Source organism: Furipterus horrens, unplaced genomic scaffold (assembly GCF_987537825.1).
Source record: "Furipterus horrens unplaced genomic scaffold, mFurHor1.1.pri manual_scaffold_3, whole genome shotgun sequence".
NCBI lineage: Eukaryota > Metazoa > Chordata > Mammalia > Chiroptera > Furipteridae > Furipterus > Furipterus horrens.
The window spans coordinates 139,034,811-139,061,928 of record NW_028327173.1 but is presented as its reverse complement, the minus strand read 5'-3'; the positions used below and the strand labels follow the sequence as shown (position 1 = coordinate 139,061,928).

Sequence of the window (27,118 nt, the reverse complement as noted above, 5' to 3'; positions counted from 1 at the left end):
TTTGGAACATTTAAGAAAACCTAATAATTAAACCAGCCCTGGCTGGTGAGACTCAGTGGATTGAGCACCAGCCTGCAAACCAAAAGGTTGCCGGGTCCATTCCCAGTCAGGACACATGCCTGGGTTGCACCTAAGTTGGGGGTTTGTGAGAGGCAACTGATGGAATTATCTATCTCTCACACTTTGGTGTTTCTCTCCCTCTCTCTCTCTACCTCCCTTCCTTTATCTCTAAAAGTAAATAAACAAACTCTTTAAAAAAAATTTTTTTTTAAGAAATGGAATTGAACCACCATATTTATAAATTGTTAGATTTGTACAAGTTTCTTAGGTATTCAGGAATGTTTTGTTGGTTAGGTCAGATGACCAAATGACTTTTTAAGGGCATGAAATAAGTTAAATTTATAAAATATGTTTTAAATTTGTTTAAAGGAATCTTATTAACTACACTTACAAATGGTACTAAATAGTCATCAAATACCACCTTTTAAAGAGATTAAAATGTATTTGTTTGTAAGTTAAATATAAAAGCTTAGGCCCTCGCTGGGTAGCTCAGTTTCTTGGAGCATCATCCTGATACACCGAGGTTGCAGGTGTGATCCCCAGTCAGGGCACATACAAGAATCAATCAGTGAATGCATGGATAGGTGGAACAACAGCTTGATTTTCTCTTTGTCTTTCAAATCAACAAAAAAAAATTAATTTAATTTTTAATTTACAAAAGAACTGGGCTTCTAATTTTCATTTTTAATACATGGAACATAAATATTAAAAAGCCAACGTAGCCCTCTGAATATTTTTTTCTGGACACAAAAGGTACATATTAAAAATCTCACATTGCCATTGCACAACCAGTCCACTGTGATTTTATTTCTTGGTGTTCTCATGTTCATTGCTTTTACTGAGCTTTTAGGAGGGAGGGTGGCCACTGATGAAGCAATAGGCCAGATCAAGGCATATAGCTGGCAATGGCAGTACCAGAATTAAACCCAGAACTGAATCTCTCCTCAGTGCCCCCCTTCCTCTGCAGTGTCCTGCCTTCAGGTGGGTCATTCTGGCAACTTAAGGAGAATCTCCCACTGGATTCTGGAAGAACTGAGAAAGGGAAAGTGTACTTCTCTGAGGCCAGTGTAGTGGTGGCAGAGGAATTCAGCAAAATATACTCCAAGAAAAAGTAAAACTCAGAGACTATGGTTGAATCTCCATCCTCAATAAGGACTTTTCTTCCCTGGCCGAACTTGGAGTTTTGAGACTACATTTCACCAAATAAGGTAGCCTTAAAAAAAAAAAAAGAAAGAAAGAAAGAAAGAAAGAAAGAAAAGAAACAACTAAAAACAACAGATTGTCAAGCAACTGGTTCCTTCAATAAAATCAGGCTGCTTGTGTGTGTGTGTGTGTGTGTGTGTGTGTGTGTGTTTGTAAACACATATGTTCATACTGAGGAGGTCAAGTTATGTTAGTGGAATTATATTCCACCAATTACAGATTCTTTGGGGACCAATGCTCCTCATTTGAAGTACAAATAAGTTTTGGCAGAAATAAAAAAAACAAAATAATGTCATAATTATTTAGACTCAGTCACTTAGGTGCTGGGTTTGACTGGGAGCATTTGCAGGCATAGCACAGCATATTGAAAGCTCTGTGACAAGGATGCGTGGCACACAGGCATAGACCTCTAAGTAGACAGTGAGTTCAGGAAAGGGGATGTCAAAGAAATGAGGATAAATCTGTACCCATCTGCTTCGTAGTTCTAAAGATCGGGGGATTGGCTTCACTGGCTTCATGCTGTCATATTCCCAGACTGTCTGCCCCTGGAGGCTGCTAGGAGCCTGCCAGTGAGAGTGTGGGCTGCCACTAGATATACCTGGCACATGTTAGGTCTTCATAAATGGTTAACAAAATTTGTTTTCAGAGCAAAGGAATGGGTCTGGGAGGATACACAGATCACAAATCTGGAAAGTTTGTAAAATAATTTCCTTTAAAACTCCCTCATTATGCTTAAGAATATTCAGAGAGGGGGAATCCACTACCTAGAAGACAGCCTGTGTCATTTTCAGGTAGCTCTAAATATTAAAAATTCCCCTCTACAGAACTTAACCTGCATCTCTGTCACTGCAGCAGTTCAGAATGCCCTATCATTTTGACCCATTCAGAACAAATCCAATTCCTCTTCACATTCAGCCTTTTAAACATTTTAGGAGTTTCATAACTTATGTCTCCAAATACAGGATTGGGCAAAAGTAGGTTTACAGTTGTTTTATGGAAAATAATACTATAACTAATAAATAATAAAATGAGAATAAACTGCTTCATGTACTCACAATTGTAAACTTACTTTTGCCCCACCCTGTATTGCCTCATTAGGTAATAGCAAGACCTATAAAATGGCTCCTACCGTTTGATCCAATAATTCCACTTGCTAAACTATGCTAAATGGAAGTAACTCAAAGTGAGGAGGAGTAAATTTATGCAAATCTGCTTAAATTTTTCTTTGTGTATGAGATAAAATTTAGAAATAGCACAAATTCTAAACAGGCTCATAGATACAGAGAAAATAGACTGATTGTTGCCAGAGGGGAGGGGAGTCGGGGGCAGGGTGAAAAAGGTGAAAGGATTAAGAAGTAAAAAATGGTAGTCACAAAATAATCCCAGGAATGTAAAGTATAAATAGGGAATACAGTCAATAACATTGTAATAACTATGTATGGTGCCAGTTTGGTACTTGAAATATCAGGGGGACCATTTTGTAAAGTATATGATTGTCTAACCACTATGCTGTACATCTGAAACAAATACAAAATAATATTTAAACTGTAATTGAAAAATAAAATTTAAAAAAAGAAATAATACAATTCCTCAAAATTGAGAGTGACAAACATGTTAGGGAAACTATTTGATGCTTTAACGAAAGCATCAAGTTATCGCTTTAACTGAAGACAAATACATAAAAATTATACTGACACATGAAAATATGTATGGGCAGGGCTACATGAAGAAAACAGAACATAAAACTATCTTTTCATTGGGTTCCATCAATAAAGTCTGTAAGTGAATGTGGAGCCTTTCCAGAACTCCCTCTCCAAACTATGCTTCGTCCAGAGTCTCCCAGCCCAGTGAATCTACATCCAACCCAGAGGCAGCTTCACATTTGCTTTTAATTCTGTCCTGCACATCTCCCACTTGCACATATCAACCAACAGATGAAAAAGCACTTGTGAAGACTGAAGAAAGAAAGCCAAGCAGCAGACCCCAAGCCTCAGCTTCCCCATTTCCTCCCAGCTTTTACTTCTCACTTGTTCCCACCATCATTCTTGGTCTGTGGGGCTTTCTCTTCTCTTACAGTCTTTACCTGGAGGGGTGATATCTCTTGGGACCAAGTCAGACACTATCTAGGTAGAGCAGAGAAAAAATAGACAAGGTCCCCAAGTTCATAGGGCTTACTTAAAAATATGTAATGATTAAGTTTGACTACTTATGAGTGACAGGAAATAAGCAAATAAATACATAATCAAATAGAGATAAATGCTGTGCAGAAAAAACAAAATAACATTATTGGGAGGTACAATGGCAACACTAGACCAGGTGGTCAGAAAAGACATTGGAGAACACAACACTCTAGTTAGGGCTGAAGGATGAGAGCCAGCCACTAGAATTGTGACAAGTGGCCTCTAGGCAGAAGGGAAAAGTGAGCAAAAGGCCCCAAATTAGGAATAAGCAAATGGCTGGAGGGTCACAAGTAGTTTCCCACTCAGGATAAGAAATGAGGCTGGAGAAATAGGCAGAAAAGGAGTTGTAATGCAAATGAGAAGCCATTGGAAAGGGTTGATGTGATCTGATTGAAGTTTTTGGAAGATCACTCTGGCAAGGGATGGCTTATCAGGAGGTGAGAGTGGAACATTTGGACTAGTGTGGAAACTAATCTTCTAGTACAGGCAAGACATTGGTGCTGTGGATTTTGGCGACAGCTGGTTCAGAGAAAAAAACTTGTAAATTTTTAAAGGAATATTACCAATAAAATAAAACCAAGGAGAAATTAAACACCAAAAAAAATAGAAGCCAAGTATACATACCACATAGATTTCTTATCCTAAGATAACTAAGGTGTGACCCCCAGTTTCCTTGGAAGCCACAGGTAACAAGATGTTCTCTCAAGTCTGTCCCTTCCTGTCCCTAAAATTCCTTTTTGGCCCTTCATTAATTCTCCCTTACCTTGAGGCATGGACTGAAGCAGACCCCAAGTTACTGCTACTAGCCAAATGGACAAATAGGGAGCATCCTAGAGTCCCAACACTATGTACAATGGTAGTTGTATCTCTTTGTGTACATCAGTTAGACAATAAACATTACAGACAGAAGTGGTTCTCCCACTTACTCTCATGTTAGGACAACACTCCTTCCCTTTAAGAACCGTATTGAAAATGTCTTGGGGATTATTTTAACTATAACACTCCAGAACAAGTCTAAAGAAAAAATAGCTTCTATTCTCTGATCCATGGGGATATATCTATCACTTTTAGAAACTTTTTCAGGACTGGGCTATTGCAAAAATAAAGTTAACACTTTTAAACATGATGACTAGGTGGTGGAAGCAGTGTTCAAAGTGTTTCTTTTATGGACTTGGACAGCTAAGATGAAACACTAACTTAGTGGTTGAGAGTGAAGGCTCTGGAGTAAGACTGTTTGGGTTCAAATTCTGGTTTCTCCACCTACTGTGTAGTTTACAGCAAGTTATTTAACTTCAATAAGCCAGAATTTCACTTCCAACCAAGATGAAGGCCTAGACACACATGCTGCATCTCCCTCCACAACTAAGAAGAAATACAACTATCTCAAAACTAGAGACAATGAGAAGTTCCAGAAAACTGGGCTGCATGGAAGTCCAACAAGCAAAGATATAAGGAAGAAATACTCATCCAGACAGGTAGAAGGGAGCGGAGCCGGGGTGGAGAGGACACGGTGTGGTAGCGGCAGCAGTAGTGGCAGCCCAGAGGAAAGCACAGTCACATGTTTTAAGAAGTCGGGAAGGACATCTGGGGAGTGCTCCCAGCACCAGACCAGGCTACGCAGCTCATGGTCCCAGAGCCAGGGAAAATCAAGCCTCGTTGCTTCTGACTGCACAAACCAGTGGGGGTTGGGGTGGAGGAAGAAACTGCTGGTCTGTCAGCAGAGTCCACTTATTTACAGGGCCCCCATGGTCCTGGAACATCCACAGAGCCACCCACTCTGGGAACGACAGCCAGGGCAACAGCTAGAGAAGTGCCAGTCCCATACAGAAGCAGGAGAGGTGCATGGAAAAGGGGTGAGTGCTGAGCAAGCAGTATTATTCCCTCTCAGACCCCTCCCCCACATACAGTGCCACACTGTGGTCAAACAGGTCTCCCTGTACTGACAAATACCAAATACTTAAGGCTCCGCCCCTTACAATGTAACAGGTGCGACAGCTCTACCTAAGGCACAGAGGAAAACAAACAAAGGAGTCTATCAAGATGAGGAGACAGAGAAGTATGACCCAAAAGGGAGAATGGATCAAGGTCCCAGTTGGAGAACTAAGAGATGAGGAGATAGCCAACCTAACATATGTAGAGTTCAAAACACTGTTGATAAAGATGCTCACAGGCTCGACAGATATGCTCGAGTATGGCAAACGCATAAGGGAAGAAGTGAAGGCTATGCTAAATGAAATGAAGAAAAATCCACACAAAACCATTGATGAAGGGACAGAAACCGTGGCTCAAATCAATGATTTGGAACATAAGAAAGAAAAAAATAATCAACCAGTACAGAATGAGGAAACAAAAATTGAAAACAATGAGAGGCTTAGGAACCTCTGGGACAACTTTAAACGTGCCAACATCTGAATTATGAGGGTGCCAGAAGGAGAAGAGGAAGAGGAAGAATGTGAAAGCTTATGTGAAAAAATAATGAAGGAAAACTTGCCAAATTTGGCAAAGGAAATAGACATACAAGTCCAGGAAGCACAGAGTTCCAAACAAGCTAGACCCAAAGAAAACCACACCAAGACACATCATCATTAAAATGCCAAAGGTGAAAGGTAAAGAGAGAATCTTAAAAGCAGCAAGAGAAAAGCAGAGAGTTCCCTACAGAGAGGTGTCTATAAGACTATAGGCTTATTTTTCAAAAGATACTTTGCAGGCAAGAAGGAACTGGCAAGAAGTATTTAATGTGATGAAAAGCAAGGACTTACAACCAAGACTACTCTACTCAGCAAAGCTATCACTTAGAATGGAAGGGCAGATAAAGTGCTTCTCAGATAAGGTAAAGCTAAAGGAGTTGATCATCACCAAGCCATTATTATATGAAATATCACAGGGACTTAATAAGATCAAAACTATGAACACTAAAATGACAAGAAACTCACAACTATCAACAACTGAATCTAAAAAATAAAAACAAAATCTTACTAAGCAAACCAGAATAGAAACAGAATCATAGGTATGGGGATCATTTGGAGAGTTATCAGCTGGGAGGGGGGAGGGGGAGAAATGGGAAAATGGTGCAGGGATTAAGAAGCATAATTGGTTGGTACAAAATACACAGGGGAAGTTAAGAATAACATAGGAAAGGGTGAAGCCAAAGAACTTATATTCACGACCCATGGACATGAACTAAGGGGGCTGGGATTGCTGGAGGGCAGGGGGGTTTGGCCAGAGGGGAACAAAGGGAAAAATAATTGGGACCACTGTAACAACATAAATAATAAAATATACTTAAACAACAACAACAACAAGCCAGAATTTCATCTATAAATGGGAACTTGATAAGCCCCAAAGAACCTGAAATTGATGAAATATGGTGAGAACTGTTTGTGAATGCAGGAGTGGGCTCTAAACCTGCTCCATCCCCTGCCTCCAATTCCTCATAATCTTTCCCCTTCACATCTCCCAAAACACACTCTATTGTACACACAAACACATACCACACCTACATAGTCTTAGGTAAGAGCCTGCATTCTTCGGAAAGTGGTATTTAACCACTACACTTAATAAAATAAACCTTTCTAACTTATCACAGATGTAAACAACTCCTGGAAAGGAGTAACTGGATCCCAGACCCTGCATCCAAATTCCTTCACACTACAAACTCAGAAACTTTCAATGGCGTTTTTTTTCTTTTTCCACATGAAAGGGAAAAAATGGTCCACTCCTTTTTTCCAGGAGTTCATGGATTCCCACAACCAGGTTAATTTACATTCCACTTTCTAATTGCAGGAATCTTAGGCTCTACCAACTGTTTCCCAAAAATTTTGCTTCAGTATAAGGGATTTAAGACCAAGTAAGGGAAGGTTCAGACTGCCTTAACACTAGAAATGGGTGAGCTGGATCTAAAACAATTGAGTAAGGTTCATAATACAGTTGACTCTTGAGAAACACAGGTTTGATCTGCTCATATTCACTTATACTTGGATTTTTCCATAAATACTTGTACTGTTTCTATCCATGATTGGGAGTCTAAGGCCACAGAAGACCAACTGCATTGTTCGGCCATTTTACATGGAGGACTTGAGCATCCATGGATTTGGGTATTGATGGGGTTCCTGGGACCAATCCCCCTCCAATACTGAGGAACAACTTAAGTTTTGGGGGAGACAAAAGTTGTACGTGGATTTTTGACTGCACCAGCGTTCGGAGTCAACTGCATATTCCCTAAGAAATTTTCCTCTGTGTTGGCCTCCGTAACCAGCTATTGGGCAGCATTTACCCAGTGGACACCAGGGGGTAGCAAAATCACACTCTCCCGGTTCTCAGGCTCTAATCCTAAGGAAGCTGGAGAGTCTTCCTGACTCAGGGCCTCATAACCCATTCACAGAAAAGAATTCAAACTCCGTGTCTCTAACTCTGCTGGAAAAATGGTCACTAGGGTTTGCTGCCCTAGATTAATTTTTTGAAGCTATGGAGCAGAGGAATCTTGCTTTAAAAAAGAAAGAAAGAACATTTTCTCTCTCCTCTTTTACAGATTCAGTGGAGTGGAGAAATGGGAGTTTAACTTTCTAAGGAGGTGAGAGAATAGACATTACATCTAAGCGACGTTCTCCTCTCCCGCTGTTCCAAAGACTGGTCAGGAGGACGCTTTCCAAGCGTCACCCCTTAGCCGCAGTGGGACATGCCTTCAAGTTCCTCTCTCAGAGATATTTGGATTTTTTATTTTTTTTATTGATTGATGAGAGAGAGAGAGAGAGAGAAGAATTTGTTGCTCCATTCATTCATGCATTCATTGGTTGACTTGGATGTGACCAGACCGGGGATCCAATTCGCAACTTGACGCAAGGAGGAGGACGCTCTAACCAACTGTGCTACTCGGCCAGGGTATTTGGCTTTGTGTTCTGTCTCAACTGGCCACTCTTTGGAAGCACCATCCACCCCACCCACCGCTAACCTCCACCCCACCTACCCCTGCAGAGCTTCCGGTGCCCGCTCAGAGGAGGGACATCTTACTATGTCTAACCCTCCCCGAAACCTCCTGGGGGACCCTCGCTGGGCCTTAATTTCCCATCCAGACTCGAGGGCTAGTACTTTCTTAATTTGCCTACCCCCACTTTGTCTACTGTGTCAGATAGCCACCTCCACGGCCATGAGCCCCAATGGCTCTGGGAGACTCTCGCCACCCCATAAAAAGGAAGCGTCTGGCATCCAGTATTAAATTATGGGGTTCTGGTGCCTTCCCTCCGCCAGCAGAAATGGGAGAGATAGGCGGCGGTGCAGAGGGGATAGGACAGCGACCAAGGAACTTAGAAAATGTTCCCGTTAGTGCACACCCTTACAGGAGGATCCTGATCCCGGGGACCTTCCCCGCTTCGGCCATGACGCCCACCCCAAGCCTGCACAGCTCCCTAATTGCCCCCCACGCTCCCGCCCTCCCCAGGCCACACAGAGGAGCCCATTGTCAGAGCCCGAATGTTCCAAGACTGAGGAGGAGAGAGGGGAAAGAGGAGGGCCCGCAAGACCTTGGAGGGTGAAAGGAATCCTCTCGTTTCCCTGCCCTTCGCTCTACCCAAGACGCGTAGGGGCCTGCGGGGCGGGGGGTGGGGTGGGGTGTCTCTTCTGAGCCCCGGGATCTGCCCAAATCTGGCAACCGAAGGGAGGAGAGGTTCCCGAGCGAGTTAGAGACGGGAGGCTTCCGGCCGCCAGAAGATCCCCGTCCTAGGCTGGGGAACCTAGGGAATTCACGGACGCCCCAGCCTCTCGAGTGTCCCCACCGGGGACTAAACAGATCCCGCACCGAGCAAGGCGGTGGCGGGAAAATTAGGGCATCTTCGGCTAGGCGAGCTTCCGAGGGTGAGGGTCGCAGCTACCCACTGGAGGGCGGGGCAGAGGAGGAAGAGGTTGCGGGAAAGCCAGGCAGATCAGCTGGGAGAGCTGGAGGAGTAGCGGAGAGGCTCCACCGGGGAGAGGGAGTCCCGGCAGGGGGTGGTCACAGCAGGGGGTCCGGCGTGAAGTAGGAGGCGGGCACTGCGGGGCGGGGCCGGGCGGCCGTCTCGGCCCTCCCTGGCGGGGCCCCGCGGCCTGGGAGCCCAAGCAAGCAGAGCCGCCACCGCGGCCGGAGCTGTCCCCTAGCCAGACCCGGCGAGACGCGATCGGAGGGAGGGAGGCGGCTGCGCGCCCGGCCCCGCCCGCCCGCCCGCTGGAGTGTCGGACGCGAATCCGCGCAGAGCCATGGTGAGTCCAGCGTCGCAATCCCGGGGTCCCCTCTGCCTTCGCGCAGTCCGCTTTGGACCGCCCGTCCCCAGCCTGGTGCCTCTGACGCCTGCTTTGGACTATTGAGCGCTCTTGGACTCTCACCCCTCCCGTCCTCCCTTCTTTTCTTTGATCTGTCTCTCTGCCCCACTGTCTGGCTCGGTCCCCACCGGGTATTGCCCTCACCCTTTCTTTCTTACTCCTCTCCCGCGCCCCTTCCCCCATTCTCTCTTTGGTCTCTACAGCCTCATCCACACACCTCCCCTCGCCCTCCTCAGTCCTGACCTGTGCCTTCCTTTGCAGGATTTTCCCTCCCGCTCCCGGTCCCTCCTGCGGGTTGGGTGCTGCCGCGGCCCTGGAAGGGGCCCGGCCTCAGGTCATGAGAACTGACCTGCCTGGAACTACCATTTTCCATCCCAGTCCCCAGCCCGGTGAGCCGGACCCACCCATCCGGCCCTGGGGGACCGGCCGCAGCTTAGGCTGGGCTGGGGCCAGGGACAGAGCCAAAGAGGGAAATTCCCGCGGAGAAGAGAGGTTGCCTCAGGATAGTGGACGGAATGGGGAGGGGGTTCCCCGTGCCAGGAGGCGTGACGCTGCCAGAGCAGGCAGGAGATTGCGGGGAGTCGGGAGAGTGCCCCTGATCTCACGCTGCAGGGAGCAGACACAGTCTTAGGGCATTCCCGCTGCAGAGGGGAGGCAGCACTGGTGGGAGCTCCTGTAGGGGTAGGGGACCCTGGCAGCAGCCACTCAGGGCACAGGAAGCTGCAGGGCGCAGTTAAGTGGAAGCCCGTACCAGCAGCAGTGGACACTATACTGCGAACTTTCACTCCAGAAGTGTTCTCTGAAAATTCACTGCAGGAGTGGCACGCCTGGGAGCGTCCACTGCGGGACTGGGGTAGGGGCACGCGGCCTAAGGGCCGTTCCCTGCAGGGAGTGGAGGAGGGGGAGAGGCCCTGCCTGGGGTCGCTCCCTGAGGGGAGTGGAGGAGGGGGAGGAGCACTACCGGGGCTGCTTCTCTGCTAAAGGAAGGGCACCTCCTGGCAGGGAGGCTGGAGCGAGACGAAAGAGGAACTGGGCCAGGGAGAGCTGACTCAGTCTCTCTGGTCTCTGGTCCCGGCCGGTTGGAGGCCTGGTCTCTGTGCTTCTGCCCGCCGCCTCCCACCCCAGACCCCTCCTCCCCTCCTGCTGGTGTCGTTTCCTGTGGCTGAGACTCTCGTTCAGCCATGAGCTCACCGCCCCTAATGGGTTGCAGCTGCCTCGCTGCTCCAGCTCTGGATCCCCGTTCCTGGCCTCAGAGCAGACAGCCCACTCTGCCTAGCCACCCCCCTCCCCGCCCGTCTCCACTCTCCCCCCACCCACGCTCACAGCGCTGGCCGGGTCCCCGGAACACTGGGGGGTCTGTCTGCTCGCCCACACACCTTGGGGCCGGGTCTCTGCGTGACGTACGCAATGGCCCTCCCTGGAGTGGCTGCCTTAGCTTCTCATGGTCCGGACAGGCTGGCAACTATGCAGTTTTGTCTTAAGGGCAAAGGCAGGGTTGGGGGCGGGGCGGGCGGGGGTGGGGGTGGGTGGCTGTGGTAAAGAACTAGAAAAACTGCAGTGAGCTTCACCTTGCCCATTTACAGCAAATAAATCTGATAAAAGAAACTTCAAAGCCATCTTGAAGGAGAAATAAGTTTGCAAAAGAATAGCCTGAGGCATGGTTGTTTAAAGTGTGTGATGGGGAAAGAGAACCCATGGATTCACTTAGGCAGGTGAGTTTGGAGTAAGTAGGGCTGAGTTTTGAGGTAGTGGCTCCAGGTGGAGATTGGCAAAGAGGTCCTACTGGAATCAGAAGATTTTAGCTCCAATACATACCATCAAGGCCTGCTCCTCCCTTCCCCACATGTTCCTTTTGTGAATTTTCCTCTTTCAACTGTCCCCACCCAGCTCTTTGTAACCCAATCCCACATGCTCTAGGAATGGGTGACTACTTTGTAGCCACTCTGGGAGAGGGGAGAGGGGAGAGAGATGCTAAAATGATACAAGATAGACAGCCAGCCCTCTGGTCATACTTCCCATCCAGGGATCATCTCTAGCATCTGATTCGTGGGTGATGGTACCATCTCTTAAGAGGGGGGTCTCTGGATGGTAGGCCCTGTGAGGAGGGGGTTGCAGGATTGCTGTGTGAGTGCCCCACCCTCCAGAGCTCTCAGCCATAAGTCAGTCCTCAGCTGGGCCAGGAGCCTGTCTCTGCTCTCCCGAGGAAGGGCCTGTGCAATCTCGCTGATTCACAAGAACTAGGGATGACCCTTAGCAGAGATATTCACAACAAATTTCCCCTGGCTATCCAAAGCCAAGGTCTCAGAGCTCTCTCACGGAGTGCACTGCAAGGCCTGTGCACTCTTTGACTGGCCCAGCCCCACTCCCATCCTGGGCTCATTCCACCAGCATTTCTTGAGTCTCCTCTCCGTGCACACAGTAGGGCGCCAGGGCAACACAGCCAGCCCCATACCAGCCTGACTCCAGAGGAACCATGCTTGGATGATCTCCAGGGATCTGCAGCCTGGTTTTGTCTCTCCCAGGAGCCCGAGCCAGTGGAAGACTGTGTGCAGAGCACGCTAGCCGCCCTCTACCCGCCCTTCGAGGCAACAGCCCCCACACTGTTGGGCCAGGTGTTCCAGGTGGTGGAAAGGACTTATCGGGAGGATGCGCTGAAGTACACACTGGACTTCCTGGTGCCTGCCAAACATCTGCTTGCCAAGGTTCAGCAAGAAGCCTGTGTGAGTGGCCATGCACCCCTGTTCTATCTCCCTTAAAGTCCTCTGCCTAACTCCAGGGACTAATCAGACTAGCTAACTTCCCCCAACCCAGAGATGCTGCCTACCTGATACTGATTCCCCCCAGAGGCACTGCCCCTCAGATACTCACACACAAACACTCATCTCCAAAAGTTGAAAGAAACTGAACCTCCAGGCCCAATTTCAGATATTTTTTCCCTCATATCAATTTTTCAAGATACTAACTCTCCAAGATATGGCTCAACAAAGACCTCCTAAGAGTCTCTGACTCCTCCAAGACAATGGCATCTGCTGACCATGTCTTTGTAATGACTGAGTTCTTATTCCCACACATGGAACTAGCTTCCTACTACCAGAAAACAGAACAGTTCCAAGTCCTCCCTCTGCCACATGAATACCCCAAGATATCCTGTCCTGCTCCCTTGGAGTTATAGCCCACCAGGCATAAGGCTACTCCTGCCTAGGATGGTCCCATTCTAACGACCCCCTCCTGTTGGTTTCATCAGCAGAGGCCTGAGCAGCCTCCCATCTCTCTTCCTAGGCCCAGTACAGCGGTTTCCTCTTCTTCCATGAGGGCTGGCCCCTCTGCTTGCATGAGCAGGTGGTGGTACAGCTGGCAGCCCTGCCCTGGCAGCTGCTGTGCCCAGGGGACTTCTACCTGCAAGTGGTGCCCTCAGCAGCCCAAGCACCCCGCCTGGTACTTAAGTGCCTGGCCCCAGGAGGTGGGCGTGTGCAGGAGCTGCCAGTGCCCAGTGAGGCCTGTGCCTACCTGTTCACACCTGAGTGGTTACAAGGCATCAATAAGGACCGGCCAACAGGTCGCCTCAGTACCTGCCTACTCTCCGCGCCCTCTGGAATTCAGCGGCTACCCTGGGCTGAGCTCATCTGCCCTCGATTTGTGCACAAAGAAGGTCTCATGGTAGGACATCAGCCAAACACACTGCCCCCAGAATTGCCCTCTGGACCCCCAGGACTACCCAGCCCTCCACTCCCTGAGGAAGCCCTGGGCACCAGGAGTCCTGGGGATGGACACAATGCCCCTGCTGAAGGACCTGAGGGCGAGTACGTGGAGCTGCTGGAGGTGACACTCCCCATGAGGGGAAGCCCCATAGATGCTGAGGGCTCCTCAGGCCTCTCCAGGACCCGGACAGTACCCACCCGAAAGGGTGCTGGAGGGAAGGGTCGGCACCGGAGACACCGAGCATGGATGCACCAGAAGGGCCTGGGGCCTGGGGACCAGGAGGGGGCACGCCCACCCGGTGAGGGGAGCAGCAGTGGAGCTTCCCCGGGGTCTTCCCTGGGGTCTCCCCTGGGAGCTGAGGCTCTCCCTGAGGCAGCAGCCCAGGAGGTATCTGAAGCCCCAGCAGAGGTGCTGGGGGAAACCTCTGAATCTTGCTCCCTGAGGCCCGGGGAGGTTGGCGGAGGCACAGGCCAGGGAGCTGAAGCACCTCCTGGCACCCCTCGGAGAACAGGCAAAGGAAACAGGAGAAAGAAGCGAGCTGCAGGCAGAGGAGCTCTTAGCCGAGGAGGGGACAGTGTTCCTGTCCCACTGAGCTCTGGGGACAAGGAAGAGACCAGCCAACGGGAAGCCCTCATCAGTCTGCCCTCACCAAATGAGCATGAGCTTCCAGGAGGTAGCCTGGTTAAGGAGGCGCATGAAGGTTTGGAGAAACCAGAGTCTGAATCAAAAGAGGAGCTCAAACAGGCAGATGAAAAAGAGCCTTGGCCCCCAGAAGCCTGTGGGCCTATAGAAGAGAAGGCCAGAGAGAGAGAGCAGAAGGGCCCGAGTCTGGTGTGCACAACAGGTAAGATGATCCTGAGGTCAGTGGGGCAAGGACCGGTGTTGGTTAGGCCTCGGAAAGGAGGCTGGAGGAGGAGCAGAGGAGAGGCTGGAAGTGGAACAGCCAAACCTGGTCTCACTTTAGGCCCATAGCTCTGTCTCTGTCTATGTAGGACCCACAGGTCTCGAAGGGCTGCCTTCCGACCCCCCAGCACCACCCTTGGAAACTATGCAGGAAGTGAAAGGGAATAGGATCCCAGAAGAGGCTCCTCCAGTCTCCATCTCTGATGACCCTGACATAGCTTGGGACTTGATGGCATCTGGATTCCTTGTGCTGACTGGTCAGTGGGCATCATGGTTGAAGGGAAAGGGGTCAAAGAAAGAAGAAATTGGGGTGGGCTGCAGAGAGGCAGGGTGGATGGCAGGCAGCCAAGGCCTGCCCCCAGTCAGGACAACCTGGCCATTTTGTGTCCTCAGGAGGGGTTGACCAGAGTGGGCGAGCTCTGCTGACCATTGCCCCACCGTGCCCTCCTGAGGAGCCCCCACCCTCCCGAGACATGCTGATCACTGCTCTTCATTACCTGCACTCACTGCTCAGGTAACGGAGGCCATTGCTGGCGCCCTGGACACTGACCTCCTGACATCTAGGACACCGACTTCTTCAACCGTCAGATTTTCAAGTCATTGACTTCTGACTTTACTGACCCCAAGCCTCCAGGGTACCTACATCAATTCTTAAAATCAACACCACTGACTTTCAGTATCCTAAGACACTACGAAGATTATCAGGACATTAATTCACTTATTCAACAACTATTTATTAAGCACCAAGAACCTATTAGGGACCATGTTACAGGGCTGATGTTGAATATATACCCTCCAGAGCATAGAGTTCATTTTCTAGACCCTGATTCTGTGACCCAATAGCCACATGAATATAGACTCCTGATTGCTAGGTCACACTGCTTCTTGGATACACAACCCAGACTTTGGCCCTTTGCCCATTGGCTCCCAAACATTACCAGGAACTAAATTCTGAGACCTAATAACACTAAAGCCGACCCTGTGCTGCTATCTCCTCAGCAAGCACAAGCGCACGCGTGCATGCGCGCACTCACTCTGCCTGTTTGGCTCTTCCTGCCCCCACAGGCCTGATTTACAGATACTGGGGCTGTCCGTCCTGCTGGACCTTCGCAAGGCACCTCCCCTGCCTCCAGCACTCATTCCTGTCCTGAGTCAGCTTCAGGTAACCAACCCCTTGAGACAGATCCTTCTCCTGATCCTAACTCTTCCACAGTGGCCATCCCAAGCCACCCAGTTACCCACAACTTAAGAGTTCTTCTTCCCTTTTTCAGGACTCAGGAGACCATCCCCTCATTCAGCGGCTGCTGCTTCTCAGTCATAATGACCCTCCAACTGAGCTCCATGGATTTCAGGTTTGAGCCTCTGACTCCCACTTATTGCCCCTCAGTAGTGGAGAGAGAAGAAGCTGGCTGGACCCTCAGGGACAATGCCCAGGCAAGAAACTCCCTGCCTTCATATGTCTACAGGGTGCTGAGTTGCTGTCAGAGAATGATCTGAAAAGAGTGGCTAAGGCAGAGGAGCTTCAGGGGGACATGGGAGGTCACAGGAAGCCCTCTCCAAGCCACTGGGTAGAGATACACCAGGTAAGCTACACCTTCTCCACCCAGAACACTGGGAGCCAAGAATGACCCAGCTGAGAACATTCTAGGAGACAAGGCAGATCTGAGACTTGACCAAGGGGGTGGGAAAAAAAGTGGTTTCCCTTCCATTCAATTCAACAAATATACTTATGGCTCACAAACCATGAGCAAAATATTGTGCATGTATAATGGAATGAGTATGTTAAATGAATTCTTGATATGATTTTTGGTGGGAGACACATCAGAAACAACTAGAGGACAGTGTAGGATAGCATCACTGGGGTTCTGGAAAGAGCTGAGTCAGGAAGTCTGGTTCTGGGTCCATGTGACATTGGATAAGGACCCCACTTCCTGAGGTGGTGCCTTTCTATACCTCCTCCCTACACCAACATCCCCGCATCAGGATTGTCGCCCACAAAGGACATCGATGTGATATAATCTCTGATTCTCTGAATCTTAAGTGCTGTGAGTAGTCAAGAAAAGAGGTGTAAACATGATCTCAGCTGAGTGTTAAAAGAGGCCTATACCATGGTCTCTAAGTTGTGTACATAGGACCTGGATCTAAATAGGCTGAGCAGAGGGTTTTACAGTATAGTGTGAAGGAGACAGAGGAAAGGAGACTCATATTTACTAAGCTGCACAATGTACCAGGCCCACTCTGTAGCAGCATCTCTTTAAGCTTCACAAAATCCCATATGTCTTATCTGGACTTTATAGTTGAGGAAACTGAGATTCAGAGAGGTTTCTGGACCTTCCCAAAGTCACACAATTAATTAGTAAGCAACGAAGTCAGGAACAGAAGCCAGCATTGCCTCCATAAAAGTATCTGGGGCTGCCCCAGATCTACCCTACAGCTGAGGCTCCTTATCCTAAACCGTCCCTGGATGCCATCCCTGTGTGCATGTTTCAGGAAGTGGCAAGGCTGTGCCGTCTGTGCCGTGGCGTACTGAACTCTGTGCGGCAAGCCATTTCAGAACTGGAGGCAGTGGCAGAGCCAGATGGAGAGGTATGACATGAGATGGGACAAAAGAGCATGGGGTGGGGACTGCAGTAGAACCCCAACTGTCAACTGCTTCCTGCTTCCAGGAGGTGGTAGGAATGCCTGAGCCCCTGCAGAAGGTGCTGGCAGATCCCCGGCTGATGGAGCTACAGAAGGATGGGGGAGCCATCCTGATGAGACTGCGCTCCACTCACAGCAGCAAGTATGAGGGACGGGTGTGCTGGGGCAGGTGGGCATAGCAGGTGGAGCCACAACAGAGGGCTGCCGAGAAACCTTAGCTGCCAGATCATTCTTACTGAGCACATATCTGGACAAGATATTGTGCTTTCCCACTTATCTCATAACCCTCACAAGGTCCCTACATGCTAGTTATGATTACAAATGGGGATTTGGAGGATCAGAAGTGTTAAATGTCTTGGCCAAGGTTAGTAAGTAAATGAAAAAGTCAGGATTCAAATCCAGGTCCATAGAATGACCCATGATGCTCTGCCACCTCTTGTCGGGATGAAAGGGTGGAATGGGCATAGGGGGGCTTGATAAGCAAGGGCAGTGGTTCATTCTGCCCCACTCCTTCCCTAGGCTGGAGGGCCCAGGCCCAGCTACACTGTATCAGGAAGTGGACGAAGCCATTCACCAGCTTGTGCGCCTCTCCAACCTGCACGTGCAACAGCAGGAGCAGCGGCAACGCCTGCACCGACTCCAGCAGGTGAACCAGGACCCCTGGACCCCTCTTATTCTGCCTGGGGGCCAGGCCTCCAGCACCCCCTTTTCACTAATACAGTTGATGGTGTTCTCCTAACCTGACTTGGCTGACTGGCCTTCCCTCTCTCCTCACCTCCCCTGGAGGTTGGTCATGGTCAGTGTGAGATTCAGCAGGAGGGAGAGAGCACCGCAGGACCAGCAAAAAAGAGAAGCCAGATCTCCCCCTCTGCACTGTTTGTGTTTGACCAAGGATCCTTAAAGATTGTGAGATGGTTGGTATCCTAGTGGGTTCTGGGAAAAGCTGATTGATCCTAGAGTGCCTGCCTCCTTAGCTTAAAAATAATAAATGTCTATTGATACCAGTTTTATGTTGCCATCCATGTTCCCTCAACTCTCTATCTCTCTTTTTTAAAGATTTAATTTGTTCATCTTCAGAGAGAGGGAAAGAGAGGGAGAGAAATATGGATGTGCAAGAGAAACATCAATCGGCTGCCTGTCGCAGGCTGGTGCTCGACCCACTGAGCCACACCAGCCATGGCTCCTTCAACTCCTTATACAATGTCACCCTCCAAACCTGAGGCTGGAAAGGCCCCTTGGAGGGAGAGGGCAATGGAAGCTCTAAATGCCTTGGGAACCAAGGCCTCTTTGTAGGGAAGATTCAGTGATAAGCCTGGCTTCTCTGAATCTTGATTCTTCTCTCCTGTGGTTAAAGAACCCCATAGAGATATGCTCCCCAACCTGCTATGTGGGTTAGAGGGGGCTTTGAAATCTGATTGCTCCTCCATAGCCCCAAGTGTGGTGAGTGAATTCACCTCACATACCTTCATGTGGGCATCAGGGGAAGGGTCCATTGAGGACCAATGGCAAGGGGCAGGGGTAGGGGGTAGTGGCAGGGCTCTCTGTTTCCTGGGATTTCTGCATATTGGCCCCCTCCATCCCAGTATCCAAGGGGTTGTATATGTATATGTATGTTTGCTTGCTTGCTCATTAGCTCTTTTCTCCCACTGTTTAAAAACTGTTAGCTCTGGTAGGCATGAGATATTAGACCAGTCTGAAAGTGTCTCTGAGTTCCCAAGTCCTCATCTGTAGAATGGGGATGATAATTGGCTATACAGGGGTGTTAGGACAAAAAATGAATCAAGTAAAGGGTTGTGGAAGTATTCAGTGTTGGCCCTAGTTATTGGGAACATTCTGACTTAATGCTCAGGCTGTCTCACCTAGCTTCCAGCTTTTCTTCCAAGGAAAACATTACCATCCTTTTTTAGTCAAATATCCCATAACCATTGAGTCCTTAGAGCCCATAAAAGGCAACTAGAGCTGTATGCACGTGCCTGTGTATGCAAGGACACACACGCGCGTGTGCACGCACACACAAATCCCGCCTCCTGAGCCATCATCTCTCCAAGTCTGATCCCTGCACACCCATCGCTGGGCTCGGTAAATGTGAAATTTCTCCTGGCCCTTATTTCAGTCCTCATCCCCTCATCCCACCTCAGGATCACCCCGGTTTTATTGATTTCATCAAGGCAGAACCCTGGAACCATAACCCACTTGTCCAGCTTCCCTTTTATCTGGTGCTTTACAAAGATCTCTTACTCATTTTCTCACTGGGCCTTGTGGAAACTACTACCATCCACTGTTAGCATTCCCACTTTATAGCTGAGAAGAAACAGTTCACCCAAGGTGCTGCTGATTGGGGTGATAGGGTTGGAACTGGGTCTCAGTTTTCCTTTTCCTTCCCTCTGCAAAGCCTCTGCCTGCCTCACAGCCCCACTCTTCCACCCCATCTGCCCCAGGTGCTGCAGTGGCTCTCAGGTCCAGGGGAGGAACAGCTGGCAAGCTTCGCTGCACCTGGGGACTGCCTGTCTGCCCTGCAGGAGACAGAGCTCCGATTCCGGGCTTTCAGTGCTGAGGCTCAGGTGAGAAGTGGGAGAGGGGCAGGTGAGCGGAGACATTCAGGGAGAAAGGGGGAGGCTGAGTGGGAATGCGGGCCAGGTCTGAGCGCAGCCTCCCTTCTCTAGGAGCGCCTGGCTCAGGCACAGGAGGCTCTGGCCTTGGAGGAGGATGCTGCCTCCCAGAAGGTCCTGGATATCTTTGAACAACGGCTAGAGCAGGTTGAGAGTGGCCTCCACCGGGCCCTGCGGCTACAGCGCTTCTTCCAGCAGGTGTGTACACAGCCTCCTCCTTCTATTCCCATTGTCTTCTGCCTGGAGAGGCTGATCAGGTAGTTGTTAAAAGCAGAGATTCAGCTGGCCATCCCCTTTGGCTTTACCTACTGGCTCTGCCACCTACTTGCTGAATGGCCTGAGAGGAGATAGCAAGTCAGAGTCTGCCTCCATAGGGACCTACCTCACAGGGCTGCTGTGAGGATTATATATGCCATACATAAAAACACTTAGTGCAGAGCCTGCCGGTGGTAAATTCTATGTAAGTGTTGGCTATTCTTTCATCTAGGCTGCTGTCTCCATACCAGCCTAGAGTGGCATGGTCAGGCAGTGATGCCAAAATAGGGAGGGGGTATGTTCTGAGAGGACTGGGAGGGCGACAAACATTGGGAAGCCTTCGTGAAAGAAGCCAAGAGCTGTCATCAGGCAGCATGTGGGAGCAGCACAGGACTTCACTCCTTCCTCTCCCCATTCCCAACCCCTTTGGTCTTGCAGGCACATGAATGGGTGGATGAAGGCTCTGCCAAGCTGGCAGGAGCAGGGCCAGGACGGGAGGCAGTGCTGGCAGCCCTGGCCCTGCGACGGGCACCAGAGCCCAGTGCCGGCACCTTCCAGGAGATGCGGGCGCTGGCCCTGGACCTGGGTAACCCAGCAGCCCTGCGAGAATGGGGCCGCTGCCGGGCCCGCTGCCAAGAGCTGGAGAGGAGGATTCAGCAACAGCTGGGAGAGGAGGCCAGTCCACGAGGCCACCGCCGACGACGGGCAGACAGTGCCAGCAGTGGAGGGGCCCAGCGGGGCCCCCGCAGCCCCTCACCCAGCCTCAGCTCCCTGCTGCTCCCTAGCAGCCCTGGGCCACTGGCAGCCCCATCCCATTGCTCCCTGGCTCCCTGTGGGGAGGACTATGAGGAGGAGGGCCCTGAACTGGCTCCAGAAGCAAAGGGCAGACCACTGAGGACTGTGCTGATCCGAGGCCTGGAGGTCACCAGTACCGAGGTGGTGGATAGGACGTGCTCACCGCGGGAACACGTGCTGCTGGGCCGGGCCGGGGGGCCAGATGGGCCCTGGGGAGTAGGTACCCCCCGGATGGAGCGCAAGCGAAGCATCAGGTGAGGGCCCAGCCCAATCGGTGCCCAAATGCTCACCCAATTGCCCAGCAGGAACAGGATATGACATTGTTGGGGGTGGGGACTCCCTCCCATGCCCCAGTCTCCCCTGCCACTCTTTGTTATACCTGCAGTGCCCAGCAGCGTCTGGTGTCTGAGCTGATTGCCTGTGAACAGGAGTATGTGGCCACGTTGAGTGAGACAGTGCCACCTCCTGGGTGTGAGCTAACCCCTGAACTTCGGGGCACCTGGGCCGCCGCCCTGAGTGTCCGGGAGAGGCTTCGCAGCTTCCATCGGACACACTTTCTACGGGAGCTTCAGGGTTGCGCCACCCACCCCCTGCGAATCGGGGCCTGCTTCCTTCGCCATGTGAGTGATCCTATGAAACTTCTTCCAGGTCGTGTTTCAGCTCCACCCTCTTGATTCTCCTTCTTAATACCTGTCCCCTAACCCCATCCCTGCCAAAATGTGTGGTCCAAGACTTTGGGGCCTAGTGCTATTCCCTGAGCCCCTCTGTGTCCCTGTCCACAAGTGCTGCCTGGCCTTCACCGTTTCCACGGGAGCCCATCATTCCCTTAGCAGACTGAGTGTTCCCTGGTGACCCTCCTTTGGGCTTCAGTGAGGGTGTGGAGAAGGGGAAGAAGGGGCTTGTCTGCAGGGATGGCTTACCTCTTCTCTACTGGCACAGGGGGACCAGTTCAGCCTTTACGCTCAGTACGTGAAGCACCGACACAAATTGGAAAATGCTCTGGCTGCATTCGGCTCCCCCGCCAAGGTAACCTTTTCTCCAACCCTCATAAGAAGGGGTGGGGCCACAAAGAACCTAAAACCCCAGTTCAAAATCTCTCGGGGGCGGGGAGGGGGGAGTTTTCCTGGATGTACCCAGGAACATCACCTACCAATAATCTCCTAGAACCTAGGTTCTTATCTAGTCCTCCTGAGGGACTACCGGGCAAGACTTGGTTCCTCTGAGCCTCTGTTTCTACACTGGTAAATGGGAGCAGTATTCACTAATCTAACTCACAGAGTACTCAGAGGATCAAAAGACCTCACAACAAAATATGTGAAGGTGACTTCAAAAGTTAAAAGCCAGAGAACAGAAGAGATTATTTGTATTTCTCTATTCCCCGTCAAGATACAGAGGATGACTGAATCTCTTGCAGCCACCTACCTGCTATTTTTCTGGGGAGAGGTTCTCGCCTTACCTTTGGGTGAATCTGAGCTCATCTATCCCCAGAAGCCTGGAAAAGCCCCCACGCACCGCAGAGCTCATTCCCCACCAGCTCCAGCCCCTTCCCTGATCCCTGTCTGTCACCTTCCCAACCTAGGGCTCCACAGAGTGTGGACCTCACCTGCCCAGGGCCCTGCAGCAGCCCCTGGAGCATCTGGCTCGGTATGGACGGCTCTTGGAGGATCTCCTAAGGGAAGCTGGGCCTGAACTGAGTTCTGAGCGCCAGGCCCTTGGGGCTGCAGTGCAGCTGCTTCGGGAACAAGAGACCCGGGGCAGAGACCTGCTGGCCGTGGAAGCAGTGCGTGGCTGTGAGGTAAAGCCAGCGCTCCAGTCACTCCAGCTCAAACTGCCTAGCCCTGTGGCCTCAGAAACAGTGTGGGCTGGTAATAAGAGAACTAAACTCAAGATCAGAGGGCCCCAAGCTCTAATTTTTAAACAGCTGAATGACCATAGTCAAGTCATTGAACTTCCCTGGGCTTCTATTTCCTTATCTATAAATAAAGAAGCTATATTCTGCCCAACACCTCAAGATCCTACATCTGTCTGTGCTTACCTATCCCTTTCCTAATTCTTATCTTACCTATCTGCTCTGTACTTCCTGTATCTCAACACTCACACATACCTTATTCTCCTCTACCTCTCTTTCCAGCCCTGAGGTTCCAGAACAGGTTGAAAACCTACCTCCCCATCAATTCTTTGCTGATTCTCTTCCTGGGGAAAAATGGTGCTTTGGTCCCCGACATTCAAAGGCTTCTCCATGGGAAGCTATAAACCCTACTATGCAATGTACCTTCCATCTTCAGAAGCAGGCTGTGCTGCTAGGCCAGGATACAATGACCAGTAGGTGGATTCTAGGCTAAGGGCTTCCCTGACTTCCTGACTCTGTCTGAGAATTAGTCATTAAGCCCTTGCCCCATAAATCCCATTTTTACTCCCCATGAGATATACACAAAGGGCTCCAGGGCCAATAATCTTTCCCTTTCCTTTCTACAGATAGATCTGAAGGAACAGGGACAGCTCCTGCACCGGGACCCCTTCACTGTCATCTGTGGCCGAAAGAAGTGCCTTCGCCATGTCTTTCTCTTTGAGCATCTCCTCCTACTCAGCAAGCTCAAGGGCTCTGAGGGGGGCTCAGAGACCTTTGTTTACAAGCAGGCCTTCAAGGTACTATGCCTGCTGGAAGGAGGGGTGGCAGGGAATGGGATGACAGGAAGTCATGTTCTTCTTGAGAACTCAAGATGTTCTGTAAATTCAACCCCAATCCAGGTTCAGAATCTGCATCATCTAGAACAGATTTTGGCCTTTAACCAACCATCAGGGTGTCAGGGTGATAGAAGTCCATCGTCAGTCTCCTCCTTGAGGTTTTCCTTATCTTTCATGCAGAAGACTCATGTGGCATTCCAAGCCAGAAAGGAGGAGGACTCTTCCCTTAACACACATGGTCCCTGGGGGATGAGGAGAAAGGACACTATATATATAGTTTAACATGAGAGAATACAAGAAGCCAAGAGGAGGGAGGCCTTGCTTTAGGGAAATAGCTTTGGTATCCAGATAAACATCAATAGCAACCTATGGTTATGTGGCATGATTGTAAGGGTTTCCAGACTTTATCCCCATATGCTAATTTCCAGCTCTTCCAGGGCAGTGGTGGGGGTACAATATAGAGAAAAAAGCATAGGTTTGGAATAATATAGATGTGGTTTGAACCTTCCTTCTCTAATAAGCTATGATAAACCCTTGGGCAAGTTGCTTCATGACTCTGAGCATTCCCTTTCTATAAATTATGGTTGCTATGGAAACTAAATGTAGAGCACTTGGCTGATGGTAGGTGTTGCGCAAACATTTACTGAACATCTATCAGATGCCAGCTTAAGTGTAATGCTTTTCCATGTGGTACCATCTCGCCAGAACTCCATCCTTACCCACTCTTCTTTGCTCTTTCTCAGACTGCTGACATGGGGCTAACAGAAAACATCGGGGACAGCGGGCTCTGCTTTGAGTTGTGGTTTCGGCGGCGGCGGGCCCGGGAGGCATACACTCTACAGGCAGCTTCACCAGAGATCAAACTCAAGTGGACAAGTTCTATTGCCCAACTGCTTTGGAGACAGGCGGCCCATAACAAGGGTAACAGGCAGAGCTGGGGGAGGGTGTGCTTTGGGTCAAGGTTACAGTAGGTTAGCTGGAAAGTGTGGAGAACACTTGGGGAAACAGGATGTAGGATGGAGAAAGAGAAGTGACTTATGAGAAGATTCAAGGTATGATTTGAGAGAGACTGCTGAGATACAAATTAGCTTGAGATATATCAAAAGGAAAGAGGAATCTAGCAAATTTCAGGGAAGGAAAAGCAAATGGCTTAGCAAAAGAGAGTGAGAAAGTATTCGCTGGATCTGGGTTTTAGAACATACTTGCTATGTGACCTGAACTCATTTTTTGTTTGGGTTTTGGGGTTTTTGCTTCTTTTAAAATTATTATTGTGCTTTGCTCTTAACACCTAAGATAAAGGGAGGAGTATTAGAAGAAGAGTTGGGCAGCTGGAGTGGTAAATGGGCAGGATGCAGCATACAGGAGAAAACAGACAGATGCTTGAGGAGGAGGTTGAGGACCACTATTCTCCATCCATGTCACTGGGAAGAGTAACAATAGATGCCAGAGGCATGAGAGGGAGAAATAAGAGTTGAGAGAAGCAAAAGCAAGTCAGCCAAAACAATGCTAGGGCTGGAGCAGAGAAAGGGCAAAAGGAGGTTGGTAACAGGGTCTCTGTTCCCTAGAGCTCCGAGTGCAGCAGATGGTCTCCATGGGCATTGGGAATAAACCTTTCCTGGACATCAAGGCCCTTGGGGAGCGGACGCTAAGTGCCCTGCTCACTGGAAGAGGTGAGGGACACAGAACTGGGGACTGGTCCGGAAGTCAAGGCCTTCACAGTGAGGACACAGTGGGGAGGCATGGTAGAAAGTGAGGAAGGGCAGTGAGTGGACGTCTTCCCAGAAATTATGGGACTGACCGGGAAGCCCTCTATGAAACTTAGGGTCTTTTCAGGGAGCTAGGAGGGCTTTCCCACACCAGCACCCATCCCCACCCCGACTCTCTGCAGCCGCCCGCACTCGGGCCTCCGTGGCCGTGTCATCCTTTGAGCATGCCGGCCCCTCCCTTCCGGGCCTCTCACCGGGAGCCTGCTCCCTGCCTGCCCGCGTCGAGGAGGAGGCCTGGGATCTGGACGTCAAGCAAATATCCCTGGGTGAGGCACCTCTCAAGGGGTGGCTCCCCCCAACAGCTGGGTCATCATTGTGATGTTCAGGCTGCTTGTTGCTGAGCAATTCCTTTTTCTAGCCAGGAAGCCCAGTTGCCATGACAACTATTTACAGCTTCCCCATTGCTAAAAGAGCCTTCCATCAGGTTGCTAGGGTAATGCTACAGCAGCCTGTTGCTAAGAAGCACTTCTTCTGTACCTCTCTCTAGCTCTCCTTGGGTTTCTATGGAAACTGCCTCAGCTTCCTGTCATACCTTCCTGGTTCACCACGGCAATCCTTATAGTTTCCTATCGCTTCTTCGCTGGTTGCTCTAATGATGCCGCTGACAAGTTCCTGCCTCTTGGTAGGGGGGTTCTCTTGCAAGTGGATTGCTATGGTGACTCACAGCTTCCTGTTGCAATAGAGCTTTATCTTCCCTGATGGAGCAGCTTGGTTGCTTAAGGTAATTTAGAGGAGTTCTATACCCTGCTCTCACTCTACTTCCCCTCCAGCCCCAGAAACACTTGACTCTTCTGGAGATGTGTCCCCAGGACCAAGAAACAGCCCCAGCCTGCAACCCCCCCACCCTGGGAGCAGCAACCCCACTTTGGCCACTGGAGGGATCTTAGGGCTATCCCGGCAGGTAAGTCCTTGCAGTAAGGCTGGGAAGGGGTGACCTCTTCAGCCACTTTCTGGGTAGGCTCTTCTGATCTCTCAAACTATGGGAGGGCAGAGGGAACCAGTCAGCCTGTGCTGCCAGCAAAGCTACAGGCTGGATGTATTGTCCAGTCTGACTTTCTCCTCTCCCCCACCCCTGGCTGAGAGGCATTAAGGTCAAAAGTGAAAAGGAATCTTTATAATAAAGAGCATAGTACAAGAGTAGATGGAAAAGGGAGAATGCTCACAACCTGGTTTGGACTTAGATTAAGTCAGAAAATTTAGAATCTAAAGAGGAAAAAGGTGAACTGATAGGTTTGAGAGAAAAGGGGATGGGATACAGGGAAGAGATCATTTCTTATCCTTTTAATTCACCACAGTTTCTCTCCCCTAAGAGTCATGCCCGAGCCTTGGGTGACCCCACTACGCCTCTGTGACCTGGGTGAGTCGGCACCTCCTTTTCTACTACACCCAACACTCCTTCCCTTGTGCATGTACTGTCCTTACTCCCCCCGGCCCCCAGCCCCAGCTGCTTAGGAGTTGGCCTCTTCCCTCTCTCAACCCATCTTCTTCTTCTCTCCTAGCTTCTAGAGAAAATCCAGAACTTGGCTACAGCCCCTCCTCTCAGCATATTTTGGGCTGGGATGGCAGAGGGACATAGTGAAGGACTGGAAGAGCTTTGACTTCCTTCCCTCTGCTTCCTGGAAAGAGAAGTCAAAAAACCAGCGCATTTCCCTGCTACCGCTATCTCTGTAGCTCTCTCCAACTGGGTGCCTTCTTCCTTCAGGAACCAGAATAACCATACTTGCTTGCCTTCATACCCTGGAGGTGGGGATTTATCGTTGGCCTAGTCCTTCCCCATCCTGGGCCACTGCATACTCCCAGGATGCGGCCCAATGTCAGGTCTCCCCGGATAACTGGTGCGTTCCCCTTCTTCCCACCCCTGATGCTCCCTAAGAAGACTCATCTCTGCCAAGTTAACCATAATTCCTGGGGACTCCGTTCTGGAGTGTCATAGGAAACAAAGCTATGCAAACCATTATATGAGGGTGGGGTGGGGAACTGCAAACTTTATATATGTAATTACTGTTATTATAATACTATTGTTATATTAAATGTA

General features: G+C 50.0%; 1 protein-coding gene across 4 annotated transcripts; it reads left to right on the top strand.

Moving 5' to 3' along the window:
• Positions 1 to 9,530: 9,530 nt before the first annotated feature.
• Positions 9,531 to 26,440, top strand: ARHGEF40 (Rho guanine nucleotide exchange factor 40). Of its 4 annotated transcripts, none has more exons than XM_090270315.1 (23): positions 9,532 to 9,671; positions 12,254 to 12,451; positions 13,011 to 14,274; positions 14,423 to 14,590; positions 14,727 to 14,847; positions 15,399 to 15,495; positions 15,605 to 15,685; positions 15,800 to 15,916; positions 16,824 to 16,919; positions 17,000 to 17,115; positions 17,493 to 17,619; positions 19,412 to 19,534; positions 19,637 to 19,780; positions 20,276 to 20,886; positions 21,018 to 21,252; positions 21,572 to 21,658; positions 22,212 to 22,427; positions 23,108 to 23,278; positions 24,061 to 24,238; positions 24,883 to 24,987; positions 25,206 to 25,349; positions 25,854 to 25,984; positions 26,379 to 26,440. In XM_090270315.1, the coding sequence occupies exons 1-23, from the start codon at positions 9,669 to 9,671 to the stop codon at positions 26,433 to 26,435; spliced, it is 4,590 nt and encodes a 1,529-aa protein (XP_090126441.1). In that variant the 5' UTR covers positions 9,532 to 9,668; the 3' UTR covers positions 26,436 to 26,440. The 4 variants fall into 4 exon arrangements, with proteins under 4 accessions (XP_090126443.1, XP_090126441.1, XP_090126445.1 ...); XM_090270316.1 differs by having other exon boundaries at positions 9,533 to 9,671; positions 26,394 to 26,440; XM_090270317.1 differs by lacking the exon at positions 25,206 to 25,349 and having other exon boundaries at positions 9,531 to 9,671.
• The last annotated feature ends 678 nt before the right edge of the window (positions 26,441 to 27,118 follow it).

What these genes read in the sequence shown, in the direction of transcription:
- ARHGEF40 (XM_090270315.1), top strand. An exon ending in TGGATTCCTTGTGCTGACTG is followed by an intron (nt 14,591 to 14,726) that starts GTCAGTGGGCAT and finishes TTGTGTCCTCAG; the next exon opens with GAGGGGTTGACCAGAGTGGG. An exon ending in ACTGGGTAGAGATACACCAG is followed by an intron (nt 15,917 to 16,823) that starts GTAAGCTACACC and finishes TGCATGTTTCAG; the next exon opens with GAAGTGGCAAGGCTGTGCCG.